Source organism: Oryx dammah, unplaced genomic scaffold, assembly GCF_014754425.2.
Source record: "Oryx dammah isolate SB20612 unplaced genomic scaffold, SCBI_Odam_1.1 HiC_scaffold_23, whole genome shotgun sequence".
In the NCBI taxonomy this organism is placed as follows: Eukaryota; Metazoa; Chordata; class Mammalia; order Artiodactyla; family Bovidae; genus Oryx; species Oryx dammah.
In genome coordinates, this window is record NW_024070207.1 from 13374864 (window position 1) to 13393133 (window position 18270).

General features: G+C 38.4%; 1 protein-coding gene across 1 annotated transcript in view; it reads right to left on the bottom strand.

Moving 5' to 3' along the window:
- The window catches only part of NUP62CL (nucleoporin 62 C-terminal like), an 87785-nt gene that overhangs the window by 49063 nt on the left and 20452 nt on the right, over positions 1-18270 (bottom strand). Inside the window, exons 2-3 of the mRNA XM_040265032.1 lie at positions 3636-3739; positions 2003-2101 (exon numbers count right to left, since the gene is read on the bottom strand). Coding sequence (XP_040120966.1) covers positions 2003-2101; positions 3636-3693 — 157 coding nt within the window. The 5' untranslated portion in view covers positions 3694-3739. The remainder of the gene's footprint in view (positions 1-2002; positions 2102-3635; positions 3740-18270) is intronic.

The following is an 18270-nucleotide window of genomic DNA, read 5'->3' on the forward strand; positions in this document are numbered from 1 at the left end:
GAGTCAACTCCATGTTATCTGTATAGTAAAAGGAAATCACTGTTCTATAAATAATAGAAAATAATTACATAACAAATTTGGATTTGCATTTAAATAAATCTTATTCTGATCATCTTAAAAATCAATACATAAAAAAGTGAGTGCTCAATGTGCTATGCTCAGTGTGCTCAGTAGTGTCCAACTCTTTGACATGCCATGGATTATAATCCCCCAGGCTCCCCTGTCCATGGTATCCTTCAGGCAAGAACACTGGAGTGGGCTGCCATGTCCTCCTCCAGGGGATCTTCCTGACCCAGGGATCAAACCACGCCTCTTGCATCTCCTGCACTGGCAGGCGGATTCTTTACCACTGCTCCACCTGGGAAGCCTAAAATAGTGAGACCATCCTTTAAAAGACCCTACAATTCAATTTTTCAATCCTGTCTGATCAACAACTATGTATCTTATTCCATGCTAGGAATGGACAGCGTTAGACTCATTTCTTAAGACTCACTTTAAATTCACTTTCTTAAGACTCATGCAAAAGATGAGACCGACAACAAACAAGCTTCTCTTAAAACTTCCTGATTATATCTAGGACAGAAAACAATCCCAAATGGTGATAGATTTACAGACACAGATATCTGAGAGCTGCCCTACAGGGCTAATTTGTGAGATGAATCTGAGCAAGTAAATATACTTGGGGAGAAAGAAAGGTGAGTAGGGGAAAAAAAACAACTCTGGGCTGGGTGTACTGAGTTGAAACATATCTGATGGAAGGTGGGCTAAGTACACAAGGCAATGGTAGATACATGGGCTTGTAGCAGAGGTGCCAGTATGCAGGAAGGAATTTGAAGACTTAGGTGGGGGTGAGGTACGGCGGAGTCACCAAAGAGCTTGCAAATTCATGCTTCACTGACTCAACCCAGGACTGAAAGAATCAATTTTTTGTTCAGCATTTTATAAGGGAAACTATGTTACTTTTTTTTTTTTTTGCAAATACAGTAACTTAAAAAGTTCTCAAGCCGTACCCTTCATAATGCTCATAGGATGGATGGCCAGTTAGCTAAATACACAGTAGAAACTCTGTTAAGTGTTGGTCATGCAAAAGATGGTGTACATCTCCGTTTATGAATAATTACTTTAAACTTAAGAGGGGCTGACTTTTAGCTTATGACAGGTTTGAAGAAAGATTCTTTTCAGCCCTAAGTAAACTTTTTAAAGTGAAAACAAACAACACTTCCCTAAAGTGGAATCTAACTTAAATGGTAGGTTTAAGTAGTAACTGATCTCTAACCACCCAGCTCACAATAGGTAAGTCAGTGGATAACTATAAGGTAATAGGCAATGGATAACTAGGGGCTTCCCTGGTGACTCAGGTGGTAAAGAATCTGCCTGCAATGCAGGAGACCTGTATTTGATTCCTGGGTTGGGAAGATCCCCTGGAGGAGGGAATGTCTACCCACTTAAGTATTCCTGCCTGGAAAATTCCATGGACAGAGGAGCCTGGTGGGCTACAGTCCATGGGGTTGCAAAGACTAGGACACGACTGAACAACTAACCCTTTCACTAATTGATAACTAAGTTTTCTTTAATTTACAACCTACCTAGTACCTAACTGGCAGAAATAAATTTAGGATACATCTACAGAAACTCTTGTAATTAACTTGAGGAGAGGATCAACACAGGTCAAATCTTAGATTAATTTTTAGAGACTAAAACTAGGAATCCCAATATATTGGGTCACTTTAAACAGTATGATCAATAATAAACATGTTTAAGCTTCAAAGTTGACAAGAGTTTGATAGCAGCTCTGATTGTAGTCATCTAAAAGAAGTAATATCATTGGTATCAACTATCTCCTTCCACTCTTCGACAATTCTCAACATTGATGTACCTTTTGGCTACTCCGATGAGATGATCAAAACCAACTGAATCCTAGAAACTAAGGAATACAACCTACTTACTGTTGTTACATTTCCAATGAGCATCCAAATACATCCCAATAATTGTAAAATCTTACTAGATGCAACAGCAGCTGCTCCATATGCTCCAGAGAAACTTAATCCAAATCCCAAAGATGTATCACCAAACATTCCAGCTGAAGTTACTGGGGCACCAACTGCAGAGAATAACATAATACTACCTATTACCCTTTTAATCAAAAATAGTGAATGAAGAATTTATATAGAGTATTTTTCATCTGAGGAGTCCTTTAGTAACTTTGGCTAAACTTAAAAAATCTATAGTCAACCCATTTATATGAAAAGTGCAGAAAAGGCATAGATAGAGACAAAAAATAGATCAGTAGTTGTCTGGGGCTTAGAGATCTTACTGGGATGATACAAATGTTCTAAAACTGGATTATTGTGATAGTTATACAATTCAGTAAATTTATTAAAAATCACTGAAATACACACTTAAAATAATTTTATGACATGTAGACTATACCTCCTCATTAAAGTTAATTTTAAAAAATACTGTGGTCAAGATTTCTTTTAATTTTGTAGTCAAGGGCATTAAGGACACGAAAGGAAAAAAAACCTATCAAAGGTCAGAAGTCAAGACTTTGAAAATGTAATTCATTCAATAATTCTAACTCCCAACCTCAGATAGGGTCATATTCACAACATCTATTAAACTTGAGAAAGATATTATATATCAAGAGGTTTCCAGAATCTCAGTCATGTCTCAAGATTAAAATCATCCCTACTTGGAAGAAAATACAACTCAACTGGTAACCTGCAATTTCAACCAATGTTCACCTATGCCAACTGCACAAGATGATGGGGATGGCAAGCCACCATTTTTCATGCTGAACTAGGTATTAGGAATTCCTGGCAAGTTTTATTACCAGAAATGGTGACAGTTTTGCTATAACAGAGCTTTGGGAGGACCATATTACTGCTAGGATTATAGTAACAAAGTCTAATGGTTAATATCATGGCACTGTGTAGATGCCTCCAAAGCACTAGCAGTTTATGTGGACCTGTACAAAATAATTACCTAAGATATATACAGAATTCAATATTCTCAACATTTGTTATTACTCTACTAATAGAAGATGTGTAGCAAAGAAGTTGGGTTATGAGATAATTAATGTCCCACTTCTCAGCTCAAAGCATCCAGGTGTTCATCTTTAAGAGGAGAGAACAGGAGACATCTCACAGTGTCATAAAAGTACAAAACTACAGCTGATCCTTTTGTCATGTAACATTTCTTATAGGTAAAATGTAAGGATCACAAACCTGGTCTATATAGAAGAAGAAAATACAGCAAGGCTCCAACATTTGTTTCCCATTTTATCTGATTCACAAGGATAGTAAGACTTCTACCATTCAGACATACTTGGCAAAACTCCCACTCTTCCTATTCCCATTAGCTTTAAGAAATTGTTTCAAAACATTAAAATGTTAATGAATTATATGCTTAAAATCATCACGTTAAGCTGTAATAGTCATGTTAATATAAAATTTACAACAGAAGCCATGACAATTAGGTTCTTAAGCAAAGCTACTACTGATATCAGCAATTACAGATGGGATTGAGCATAATGATAACTTATGAGGTGTCGGAGATCCATAGCTTATACTGGCAAATTGAGTTAAATGGCCCAATACAAAATAATAGTATTTTCTTTGCAACTAGTAACTTACATGAGGGCCCAGTAGCAGCAGTGCAGGTAGAAGAATCTGAAAACGGGGTAAATAGCATGGTGTTTGAATCAGCAGTGGCAGCAGAAGTAGATGCTGGAGTAACCCTAAATTAAAGTAACAAGCAAAAAGAAAAAGTCAAAATCATTTTTAACAAGTAACACCATTATAACAAACTTTACTTATATAGAGAAATAACAACAAAGCAAGGAAAATTAATAAGTATGACATAGTAAAAGTGAAGTCGCTCAGTCGTGTCCGACTCTGCAACCCCATGGACTGTAGCCTACCAGGCTCCTCTGTCCATGGGATTTTCTAGGCAATAGTACTAGAGTGGATTGCCATTTCTTTCTCCAGGGGATCTTCCTGACCCAGGGATCGAACCCGGTCTCCTGCATTGTAGACAGACACTTTACCGTCTCAGCCACCAGGGAAGTCCTGTCACGACATAGTAAAATCCTGATTCAAAAAACAGTTCAACAGTACTGCTTAGTATTGGCTTCCCGGGTGACTCAGTGGTAAAGAATCTGTCTGCCAGTGCAGAAGGTGTGAGTTCAATCCCTGGGTCAGGAAGATCCCTGGAAGAAGGAAATCACAACCCACTCCAGTATTCTTGCCTAGAGAATCCCACTGAGAGAAGCCTGGTGGGTTACATCCACGTGTGTGCTCAGTCACTCCGTTGTGTTCAACTCTTTGCAACTCCATGGACTGTAGCCCACCAGGCTCTTCTGTCTATGGGATTTCCCAGGCAAGAATACTTGGGCTTGGTGGCTCAGATGGTAAAGAATCTGCCTGCAATGCACGAGACCTGGGTTGGATCCCTGAGTTGGGAAGATTGCCCTGGAGAAGGAAATGGCAACCCATTCAGTATTCTTGTTTAGAAAACCCCATGGACAGAAAAGCCTGGTGGCTACAGTCTATGAGGTCACAAAGAGTCAGACACAACTGAGCGACTAACACTTTCACTTTCAAACACAGAAGGTTACATATTGTTTGATTCTATTTATATGAAATGTCCAGGAAAGGGAAATCCATAGACAGAAAGTATAATAGTAGTTAGTTATCGGAGCTGGGAGGAGAGGGTAATGAGGAGTGACTGCTAACGGTTACAGGGTTTCTTCTTGGGATGATGAGAATGTTCTTGAATTACATAGTAGTGATAGTTACACACTCTGTGAATACATTTTAAAAAACACTGAATTGTACATTTCAAAAGGGTGAATTTTAAAATATATGAATTATACCTTAATTATCTCATTATTTTCAAAATACATGATCATCTCAATAGAAGCAGAAAAAGCATTTGAGAAAATCCAACACTTTTTCATGTTGAAAACACTCAACAAACCAGAAAAAGAAGGGAACTTCTTACACGTGATTAAGGGTATTTATGAAAAACTTATAGCTAACATCATTCTTAATAGTGAAAGATGGAATACTTTTCCACTGCCACCAAAAACAAAACAAGGATGTCTGCTCTTACCACTTCAACAATACATAGGAAGTTTTTGCCACGACAAGCAAGAAAACAAAGGCAGATTGCAAAAAAGAAATAAAATTATCTCTATTAATAGATGATATGATCACAAATACATAACAACCCAAGTAATCCATAAAAAATCTATTAGGACAATAAACAAGTTCTGCAGAGTTACAGGATACAAGATCAATATAAAAACAAATTACAATTCTATATATTATCAATGAACAATCCAAAAATGAAATTAAGAGTATTTCATATATGATTATTCAAAATGAATAAAATAGTTATGAACAACCCTAACAAAAGAAGTGCAAGCCTTGTATCCAGAAAAACAAAAAATATTACTGAAAGAAAGACATCCTAAAAAAATGGAAAGATCTCATGTGCATAGATCAGAAAAGTTTATATTGTTAAGATGGTGTGGTAGACAGAAAAATGGTCCCCCAAAGATGGTCACATCCTAATACCCAGAGACTGTGAACACATTACCTTATTTGACAAAAGAGATTTTATAGATGAGGTAATGGTCAAATTACTTAAGTAACGTGATATAGGGAGTTTATCCTGGATTATCCAGGTAAGCAAAACTAAGGACATTAATCCTTAAATGTAGAGATCCTTTCCAGGCTGTGGTCAGAAGAAGATGGTGACTAAACAAGAATGGTCAGAAAGATGCAAAGTTGTTGGTACAAATGGCCACCTAACACTTGAAATCATACTTAATGTCATCAGTCATTAGGGACTTGCAACTGAAAACCACAATGAAATACTATGTCATAGCAACTAGAATGGCTAAGGGCTTCCCTTGTGGCTCAGCTGGTAAAGAATCTGCCTGCAGTGCAGGAGACCTGAGTTCAATGCCTTGGTTGGGAAGATCCCCTGGAGAAGGGAAAGGCTACCCACTCCAGTATTCTGGCCTAGAGAATTCCATGAACTGTATAGTCCATGGGGTTGCATAGAGTCAGACACAACTGAGCAACTTTCACTTCAAAAAATAAAAAACAGTGGCTAAAGTAAAAAAAGACAGATAATATCAAGTGTTGGCAAGGAGATGGAGAAATTGGAAATCCCATGCAATGTTGATAAGAATGCAAAACAGTGTAATCTCTTCAATAAAACTGTATGGCATTTTCTCAAAGTGTTCAACATAAAGTTACCATATGACCCAGTAATTCCACTCCTAGGAACACAAGCAAAAGATATGATAATATAGATCCACACTGAAATATGTATACGAATGTTCACAGAATCATTATTCATAACAAAAGATGAAAGAAATCAATCCAAATGAATATCAACTGATGAGACAATGAATAAAATGTGGTATATTAATAAAATGGAATTTTATTTGGCCATAAAAAGGAAAATAAGTATTGATATATGCTAAAACATGGATGAGCCTTGAAAACATGCTGAGGCTAATCACAAAATACCACATATTGTATGATTCTATTTATATGAAATGTCCAAAACAGAGCAGTCTAGAGAGACAGAAAGCAGATTTGTGGTTGCCAGAACTGGGGTGAAAAAGAATGGGCAGTGACTGCTAATGTGCATGGTGTTTCTTCGGTGGATGATGAAAATGTTGTAAAATGGACTTCAGTAATGACTGCATAACTCTGTGAATATCCTAAAAACCAATCAACTGTGTGCTCTAAATGGGTAAATTATGTAGTATGTGAATTATACAATAAGTCTGTGAGAAAAAATAATAAATAGAAGTGTGGAATAAAGTTTCAGAAAACATTACTTGGCCGCTTGTTTGAAAATTTAAAATAAAAACTATAAAAGAAATAAAGTTTGAGAAATCAAGTACATAAAGACACAAATAAGATTAACTGGTTAACAAGAAAACAGTTTATCTTTTCATCCTCACTATAGATCTCTGCACAGGGCACAGGATACTAAGTGCTCAATAAATATTTATGCTGAACTGAACCAACCGTTTCCAGACTTCAGTACATAATTACAGATATTCTTCTTCCTTTTCAAAGGGAAAAAAAGTTCTTAATAAGTAACTTTATTTGAATCTGTTTGCTGCCTACATCCAACTGTTAAACAAATCATGACAATAAATAAGACCCTGCTATCTAAAACATGTAAGGCCACTGGGGGTTTGGGGACAGGGAGGAGATACTGGGAAGGAATTGGGAACATTACCACCTACCTCCAACTATCATGGGGAATTTCCCTGGTGGCCCAGTGACTAAGACTCTGAGTCCCCAATGTGGGGGGCCTGGGTTCAAAGCCTGGTCAGGAAACTAGATCCTACATGCAGCAACTAAGATCCTGGGTGCCACAACTAAGACCCAGTGGAGCCAAATAAATAGATTAAAAAAACTGAAGCCTATTATACAGAGTGAAGTAAGTCAGAAAGAAAAACACCAATACAGTCTATTAACACATATATATGGAATTTAGAAAGATGGTAATGATGACCCTATATACAAGATAGCAAAAGAGACACAGATATAAAGAATAGACTTTTGGACTCTGTGGGAGAAGGCAAGGGTGGGACGATTTGAGAGAATAGCATTGAAACATGTATATTACCATATGGGAAATGGATCACCAGTCCAAGTTCAATACATGAAACAGGGGACTCAAAGCTGGTGCACTGGGACAACCCTGAGGGATGGGATGGGGAGGGAGGTGGGAGGGGGATTCAAGATGGGGGACGCATGTACACCCATGGCTGATTCATGTCAATGTATGGCAAAAACCACTACAATATTGTAAAGTAATTAGCCTCAAATTAAAATAGATAGATTAAGTTTTAAAAATGGAAAGATATTCCATGTTCCTGTGTAGGAAGAATCAATATTGTGAAAATAACTACACTACCAAAAGCAATCTACAAATTCAATATGATCCCTATCAAATTACCAATGGCATTTTTCACAGAACTAGAACAAAAAATCTCACATTTCATATGGAAACACAAAAGACCCCAAATAGCCAAAGCAGTCTTAAGAAAGAAGAATAGAGCTGGAGGAATCAACCTTCCTGACTTCAGATTATATTACAAAGCTACAGTCATCAAGACAGTATGGTACTGGCACAAAAACAGAAACATAGACCAATGCAACAAGATAGAAAGCCCAGAAATAAACCCATGCACCTATGGGTACCTTATTTTTGACAAAAGAGGAAAGAATATACAACAGGGCAAAGACAGCCTCTTCAATAAATGGTGCTGGGAAAAGTGGACAGCTACATGTAAAAGAATGAAATTAGAACACTTCCTAACACCAGACACAAAGATAAACTCAAAATGGATTAAAAACCTAAATGTAAGACTAGAAACTATAAACAACTCTTATTAGAGGAAACATAGGCAGAGCACTCGATGACATAAATCAAAGCAAGATCCTCTATAACCCACCTCCTAGAGTAATGGAAATAAATACAAAAGTAAACAAGTGGGACCTGATTAAACTGAAAAGCCTTTGCACAGCAAAGGAAACTATAAGCAAGGTGAAAAGACAACCCTCAGAATGGGAGAAAATAATAGCAAATGAAACAACTGACAAAAGATTCATTTCCAAAATATGCAAGCAGCTCATACAACTCAATGCCAGAAAAACAAACAACCCAACCAAACAGTGGGGAAAAGACCTAAACAGACATTTCTCCAAAGAAGACATACAGATGGTTAACAAACACATGAAAAGATGCTCAACATCACTCATGATTAAAGAAATGCAAATCAAAACCACAATGAGATATCACCTCACGCAGGTCCGAATGGCCATCATCAAAAAGTCTACAAACAATAAATGCTGGAGAGGGTGTGGAGAAAAGGGAACACTCTTGCATTGTTGGTGGGAATTGGTGGGAGTGTAAATTGATACGGCCACTATGGAAGATGGTATGGAGATTCCTTTAAAAACAAGGAACAAAACCACCGTATGACCAGCATTCCCGCTCGTAGGCATATATCCTGAGGAAACCAGGGTTAAAAAAGACACACATATCCTACTGTTCATTGCAGCACTATTTACAATAGCTAGAACATGGAAGCAACCTAGATGTCCATCGACAGATGAATGGATAAAGAAGCTGTGGTACATATACATGATGGAATATTAATAAGTATAAAAAGGAACACCTTTGAGTCAGCTCCGATAAGGTGGATGAAACTAGAGCCTATTGTACATAGTAAAGTGAGTCAGAAAGAGAAAGATAAATATCATATTCTAACACACATATACGGAATCTAGAAAAATGGTACAGAAGAATTTATTTACAGGGCAGCAATGGAGAAACTACTGCAGATGGTGACTGCAGCCATGAAATTAAAAGACGCTTAGTCCTTGGAAGAAAAGTTATGACCAATCTAGATAGCATATTAAAAAGCAGAGACATTACTTTGCCAACAAACGTCCGTCTAGTCAAGGCTGTGGTTTTTCCAGTGGTCATGTATGGATGCGAGAATTGGGCTGTGAAGAAAGCTGAGCGCTGAAGAATTGATGCTTTTGAACTGTGGTGTTGGAGAAGACTCTTGAGAGTCCCTTGGACTGCCAGGAGATCCAACCAGTCCATTCTGAAGGAGATCAGCCCTGGGTATTCTTTGGAAGGAATGATGCTAAAGCTGAAAGTCCAGTACTTTGGCCACCTCATGTAAAGAGCTGACTCATTGGAAAAGACCCAGATACTGGGAGGGATTGGAGGAGAAGGGGACGCCAGAGGATGAGATGGCTGGATGGCATCACCGACTCGATGGACGTGAGTCTGAGTGAACTCCGGAAGTTGGTGATGGACAGGGAGGCCTGGCATGCTGCGATTCATGGGGTAGCAAAGAGTCGGACATGACTGAGCGACTGAACTGAACTGAACTGAACTGAATGGAGAAACAGACATAGAGAATATGGACATGGGGAGAGGGGAGGAGAGGGTGAGATGTATGGAAAGAGTAACATGGAAACTATATTACCATATGTAAAATAGATAGCCAACAGGAATTTGCTGTATGGCTCAGGAAACTCCAACAGTGGCTCTGTATCACCTACAGGGGTGGGATGGGGAGGGAGATGGGAGGGAGGTTCAAAAGGGAGGGGATATATATATATATACCCATGTCTGAGTCATGTTGAGGTTTGGTAGAAAACAACAAAATTCTATAAAGCAATTATCCTTCAATTAAAAAAATTTGACAGGAGCTATGCTATCTAGCTACCATTTAATGTGTCAGAGAACTGCTTTATTTTTTTAAATTATTTATTTATGGGTGTGCTGAGTCTTTGTAGCTATGCCTGGGCTTTCTGGGCTTTCTCTTCTTGCAAGGATGGGGCTACTCTTCATTGCAATGTGCCAACTTCTTATTGCATTGGTTTCCCTCGGTTTTGGAGCACAGCTCTCAGAGCACATGGGATTTAGCATTTGTGTCATGTGGGCCCAGTAGTTGCAGTTCCCCGGCTCTAGAGTAGGGGCTCGGTAGTTGTGGCCTACAGGCTTAGTTTCTCTTTAGCATGTGGGATCTTCCCGGACCAGGGATCAAACCCATGTCTCCTGCATTGGCAGGCAGATTCTTAACTGCTAGACCACCAAGGAAGTCCAGAGAACTATTATATTATTTTTTGTCCTTTTTCTATTTAGAATAAATGCACAAAAACTAAACAGGCAACACGGTTATCACACAACCTACAGTAATTATAGGGGCTTTTAGGCTGGGTGAAGTGAATTGAAGTGAAAGTCACTCCGTCGTGTCCGACTCTTTGCACCCCCATGGACTATAGTCCATGGAGTTCTCTAGGCCAGAATACTGGAGTAGGTAGCCTTTCCTTTCTCCAGGGGAAAAGCTTCCCTACCCAGGGATCAAACCCAGGTCTTCTGCCTTGCAGGCAGATTCCTACCAGCAGAGCCACAAGGGAAGCCCAAGAATACTGGAGTGGGTAGCCTATCTCTTCTCCAGCAGGTCTTCCCAACCCAGGAATCAAACCTGGGTTTTGTGGCTCAGCTGGTATAGAATCTGTCTGCAGTGTTGGAGACGTGGGTTCAATCCCTGGATTCGGAAGATCCCCTGGAGAAGGGAAAGGCTACCCACTCCGGTATTCTGGCCTAGAGAATTCCATGGACTGTATAGTCCATGGGGTCACAAAGAGTCGGACATGACTGAGTGACTTTCACTTAGGCTGGGTGCCAGCATCCATACTAATGCTATAACAAGCAGAGCCCTATCACCCCAGCTAACAGCATCCACGCCTTTTTTTTGGCCCCGCTAGCTCTGTTACTCAGTTACTCAGTGTACAGCTGCAGCAGGCTTCTTTTTCACATTGGTGGAAGTGCACTGCAGACTGGTTGCACCAGTTTCAATATAGTCTTGATGAAGAATGCAGCATTTGAAGGATTACTCTTTACTCCTGCTACATGGGCATCTAGTGGAACAATTGCTACATAATCAATTGCTCTTTTCAACCATGGTGGACAGTCCACTGGTAGGGTTTGAACTGTGCTCTCTAATGGAGAAGCACAATATAGGATAATGGAGAAGAAGGTTGATTTTGAGATTCTAATTTGATTGACTCATCCAAATATGACTTCCTTCTCTTGTTGGAGATTAGTAGTATTGAAAAATGTGGTAGAAATTAAATCTAAACTACTACTTCTGATTTTGCAGTTTTAGGTTTAGAAACAAGGAATGTTTGAGGGGGAAAGTTACAACCTTCTGAGAATGAGTAGTCTAGAGTCTAGAGAAATTGGCCTCTAGTAATAATAGCCTGAAATGTTTTGTTCAACTTGCTTAATGCTTATATTTACCAAGTACATATTTTTTCACAATCTGTTGCTATGTTCTGTTTTACTTTTTAAAAATAAAACTTCCTAAATGAAATTTATCAGGAGGTACAATAGAACAGAAAAGAACATTTTTTGCAGTAGTATAAAATTTTAGAGAATATTAAAATAATAATGCAATAATAAAGTGAGTTATATGGCATAGTTTGGAGATGGTAAAATATTTAGGCTAGTAGAGACATCTTACATGTATGGGTTATAGTTTCTAAGTAAGTAGAATTCAGTAAAATACATTTAACCTAACTGGAAATTAATGAGAAGACATTTAGGATCTTGCTAAAGCAAAATGCAATTAATAGAGTACTGATTTATAAGCCATATAAGCATAGTTTTATTGTAGATGCCTCAGATATTTTTTTTTCTCACCAACATTATTTGACAATTTATTCTTTCTTTTTTTTCCCAGTGGACTGTGAAATTTTCCAGTTTTTATTTTTATATTTTTACTTTACAATATTGTATTGGTTTTGACATACATCAACACGAATCCGCCACAGGTGTACACGTGTTCCCCATCCTGAACCCCCTCCCTCCTCCCTGCCTGTACCATCCCTCTGGATCATCCCAGTGCACCAGCCCTGAGCATCCTGTATCCTGCATCGAACCTGGACTGGTGATTCGTTTCACATATGATAATATACATGTTTCAATGCCATTGTCCAAAATCATCCCACCCTCGCCCTCTCACACAGAGTCCAAAAGACTGTTCTATACATCTGTGTCTCTTTTGCTGTCTTGCATACAGGGTTATCATTACATCTTTCTAAATTCCATATATATGCGTTAGTATACTGAATTGGTGTTTTTCTTTCTGGCTTACTTCACTCTATATAATCGGCTCTAGTTTCATCCACCTCATTAGAACTGATTCAAATGTATTCTTTTTAATGGCTGAGTAATACTCCATTGTGTATATGTACCACAGCTTTGTTATCCATTCATCTGCTGATGGACATCTAGGTTGTTTCCATGTCCTCCTGAGTGAGATATTTAAGCATTTTACTTTATGGTGTATTTTATTAAATTACATATTCATAGTCATGATTTCAGAGCTTTTAGAATCAACCTAAAAGGTAAAATATTTTTACAATTATAGGTAATAGATAAATAGCTTATTTATAATTTGTAATAATGGTAATTGAACCAATTTTAATTGATTGGTTTGGCATCATAGGATACAAAGAGATGAAGTAGAGCATTAAAATCATCATGATGCTAGAATAGTTGGTCACTATCTTGGGGGGGGGCATTATTTTAATTATGCAGAAATGAATTTTTGATACTACAAATAATACATATCTGTTATCAAAAAATAGCTACAAAATAAATGTTTGAATCTTGGCTCTCATATTTACTAGTTCTCTGACCTTGGAAAAGTTACTCTAATCTCTTAATATTTGGTTTGCTCATCAATAAGTGCTCAACATTTTACCTTGTAGGGTTGTTGTGAGGATTGGGTAAGTTAACTGAATATAAATAAAGTAAATGCTTAGTACCTTGTCTGACATGCATGTAATAGGTACTCAATAAATAGTAGCTATGTTTGTTATTTTTATGAAAGTATACATTTCCCTGCAGTTTTAAATATGTTATTATCCTTTTTGTTTGTTTGTGTTTTAAGCTTTGGTAGTTTAACACTGAAGATAGTATCATAGCATCGTGTTCATCTACATTTTCTTTAATTATTAGTAAGACTGACTTCTCTTCAAATTATTGATTAATTGTACTTGTGTTCTTTTATATGTTTGTGTGTGGGGGAGAGTGGGAATTGAATGAATTCCCTTTTCCCTTTTTGTATCTTTCGTTGCTCAGTTTTCTTTCTTTCTTTGTTCTTTTATGGCCATACTGCATGGCATGTGGGATTTTAATTCCCTGACCCAGGATTGAACCTGAGCCCTCAGCAGTGACAGCATGGAGTCCTAAGCATTCAATCACCAGGGATTTCCCTGCTCAGTTTTCTAATATGGTGCTTGTCTTTTTTCTTGTTTATATGCAGTCACAGTATCTTAACTCTGATATTTGTATAAGAAGTATTTTCATACCTGTGATTTCTGTTGGTGACAAAAATCACAGGTACTGCTAATCTTTGTAATTTGTTGCCTACCTTTATAATTAAGGGAAATGCTCAATTTCTGCTAGACATTAGTGAAGAGAGATGTAATTCCCCTCCCCCCCCAAAATAATTATTTTCCCCATTTGTTTGTTTTATTTTTCTTAGAATTTTATGGATATTAAAAGATTTTAAATTTTTTAATTAAGCTTTTTATTTTGATATAATTATAGATTCTCATGCAGCTGAATGAAAAAATACAGAGATCCCACCCACATCCTCTTTGTCCATTTTCTTCTGGTGGTAACATATTGCAAAACTACAGTACAGTATCACAACCAGGATGTTGATATTGGTAGTCAAGATATAGAATAGTTCTCACTACTAGGATTCCCCATTTTACCCTTTGATAGCAACACCTACTTTTCTACTGCTCCCATACTCTTTAATCCTGGCAGCCATTAATCTGTTCTCCATTACTATAATTTTGTCATTGCAAAAATGTTGTATGGGGCTTCTGTGGTGTTGCAGTGGATAAGAATCCACCTGCCAATGCAGGGGACACAGGTTCGATCCCTGGTCCAGAAGATTCCACATGTCGCAGAGCAACTAAGCCTGTGTGCACCACAACTACTGAGCCCATGCTCTAGAGCCTATGAGCCACAACTACTGAGCCCACATGCCCTAAATACTGAAGCCCATGAGCCTAGAGCCTGTGCTCTGCAACAAGAGAAGCCACCTCAGTGAGAAGCCTGCACACCACAACAGAGAGTAGCCCCCACTCGCCACAACTAGAGAAAGCCCACACACAGCAATGAAGACCCAGTGCAATCAAAAATAATAAATAAATTTTAAAATGTATGAATGGAATCATATGGCATAAAATCTTTTGGGAATGGCTTTTTTTCACTCAGTATACTTTTCTTTAGATCATCCAGATTGTTACATGTGTGTTTTTTGTTTTATTGCTTCATGGTGTTCCATGGTATGGATGGACCTCAGTTTGTGTAACTATTTGTCATTCAAATAATTTTTCCTCTATAGGTCAGATGCTGTTTTTCTCTTGCTGTTTTCAATATTTCTTCTTTGTCTTTAATTTTCAGAAATTTAATTATTATTAAGTGTCTTGGTGTGGGTTCCTATCATTCTGTCATCAAGTTCACCAATCTAGGATATCCCCTCTAGTTGACTGCTGAGTCCTTTTGCTTAGCTTTAACTTTGCATTTTGCTTATTGGTTATCTGGTTATCTCAAATTTCCACTTGGCTCTTTTTTCTGTCTTCTGTTTCTCTGTAGAGTTTTTTATTTCTTCTTTTTTTTTTTGCCAAGGCTATTTTTTCTTGTGTTTTAAGTGTGTCCGTAATTTCTTTTTGATGCATTTTTATTATGGATGCGTTAACATTTGTCATCTTGGTATTGTCTTTTAAAATTCCATCTGAGATCTTTCTGGTTCTTGGTAGGATGAGTGATTTTTAACTGAAACTTGGACATATTATGTTATGAAACTGTAAATCAGATCGAAGATTTTTACTTTAGCTGGGTTTATTTGGCATGAGAAAGAACGGTTTCGCTGTGTTACTGTGAGGTGGCAGTAGAACTTTGTTTTCCCCAGTTCGTCTCTATTGCTACACGAGGCAAAGGTCTGCTAGTTCCTGCTGGGCGGGAGTGGGAGTTCCTGCTTCTGATGTGGTTTCCCCTGACACTGTGAGGACATGGTTCATTAACTGCTGGCAGAAATGACATCCTGGCTCCCTACTTGACCTCCTCTGATACTGTCCTGGCTGGGATGTTGAGACACCTCACTGTAGCTTCACCGTGGCGGAAGTTTAGACTCCTCACTTGCTGTTCTCTGGGATAGGTAGGTTGTGGGGCCACATTTTTTTTCTGTGGTTTTTGGTTACTGGAGAGTGGTTATTCTCTACAAGTTTTCTTATTGGTCTGTCTCTTTCTTTGTCTTTTGTCTAAAGAGCAGGCTTTTGTTGGGTTTTGTTTTTCTATACCCATTGTTGTTTCTTGCTGGCCAGCCTATTCGACTCCATGCCTGGGAAGTATAAGACAGAAAGAAAACCTATGGAATTTGTTACCACAATGTTTCTTGGGTCTCAAGATCCCTAGCTGATTTGCCTTCTTCTCTCCATCTTTCAGGGTTTTCTTGTTTGTTTTATATATAATGTCCAGGGGTTTTAGCTGTATGTAGGAGGAGGAATAGGGAAAAGTACATTTTCCTGGAAATGGAAATCCTTAAGATTTAAATTTTCATGTTTTCAAATCTCTCATTCTTCTGAATTTCTCTCTCTGGACTTCTTTGTATAGACATTTTTCATCTTAAGATTTAATTCTTTTTGTTCTTTTATGGTTTATATTTTTAGGAATTTCCTGCCTTCCTATTGATTACTTGAACATTTTTAGGAATCTGATTTTTTCTAAATGATCAGTGAATTAAACCATTTTATTTCATTAAATAGCCTTTTTTCCCTACTGATTTGAGATGCTGCCTTCCTCATACACCAAATTATTATATATGGTTAGTTCTGCTTCTGGGTGTCCTATTTTGTTCTATTGATTTGTCCTTTCTTGTTCTAGTATCACCATTTTGTTATTGCAGCAAGTGCCACTATCTTGTAAGGTATGGCCACCTTCCCCTATTCTGTTAAAAAAAATCATGCTTACTTTGTGTGGTCAACAATTTATTAAGATAGTTGATATTTTCCTGTGTTCATAAACATGAAGACATTAAGGCTGATTTTCTTATCCTTATAGCACTAGATGGAGAAAATTGTGATATTGAACTCTTCCTTTTGTCCAGTGGAGGCGATTTTCGCCCCCTCTCCCAGAGGATGTTTGGCATTATCTGGAGACAATCTTTTAAAATAATATTATTTCTTTCTTTCTTTTTGGCCACTTCGAGTCTTATCTGGGGCCCTGGGGCTTCTCTGTAATTATGGGACTTGAGCTTAGCTGCCAGAGAAGGCAATGGCACCCCACTCCAGTACTCTTGCCTGGAAAATCCCATGGACGGAGGAACCTGGTAGGCCACAGTCCATGGGGTGGCTAAGAGTCGGACACGACTGAGCGACTTCACTTTCACTTTTCACTTTCATGTATTGGAGAAGGAAATGGCAACCCACTCCAGTGTTCTTGCCTGGAGAATCCAAGGAACGGGGGAGCCTCATGGGCTGCCGTCTATGGGGTCGCACAGAGTCGGACACGACTGAAGCGACTTAGCAGCAGCAGCAGCAGCAGCAGCAGAGCTTAGCTGCCACGCTGCATATGGTATCTCAGGTCCATGACCAGGGATCAAACTCTCGTCCTCTGCATTTGAAGGTGAATTCTTAACCAGTGGACCACCGGGGAGGTCCCTCTGGAAACATTTTTGGTTTTCCAAACTGTGTAAGTGTTTCTGCATCTAGTGGGTAAAGCCCAGGGATTCTGCTAAATATTTTGCAGTGCACATAAAGGAAATTTTTACTGTCCTCGACACACGACACTTTTGACACCAAATATGTGGGGGTTCTTCCCATACCAACTAATTCTCTCAACTCTCCAGACACCAGCTGGGTATTCTACAGTTCAGTTATGACACTCACCACCTCAAAGAACTCTGGAAAACACTTGACTTACAATTTCTGGTTCATTATAAATGCTGCAGTTTAGGAACAGCCAAATAGAGAGATGCTTTAAGGCTGAGTATGGGGAGCAGCATAGATCTTTCGTGTCCTCTCCAGGCACCAACACCCTCCTAGCACCTACACCAACCCAGAAGCTCGCCAAACCCCTTCCTTTAGGGTTTTGATGGAGGTTCCATTATGTTGGCATGAATGATTAAATATTTTGCCTCTAATGATTAAACTCAGTCTCCAGTTCCTCTCCTCTCCAGGGAGGTCAGAGGGTTAGGCTAAAAGTTCCAACCCTCTAATCACTTTGTTGGTTGCTCTGGTAACCAGCCTCTAAGCCTGAGGGGCTTTCTAAAGTTCACCTCATTAACATAAATCAGGTGTGGTTGAAACCTTTATTGCTCTTGGAGCTGTTTCTGGAACTGTGAAGAAAACTCAAATAAGCTTCTGTCTCTCTCCTTACTTAGGAAGTTACAAGGGGTTTAGGATCTTTGTCCCAGAAAGGGGACAAGACCAAATATACATGCCTTATATCTTACCATGGGACAGCCCTCTGCCATAAAGAATTATCGGGTCCAATGTCACCAGTGCCACGTTGAAAAACTCTCCTCTAGTCCTATGATTAGGAAAATGAGACTTTGTTTTTTAAAAGAAGAGCTATTGGTTTTGCATTATTTATTTTGTAACTGGCCTGTAT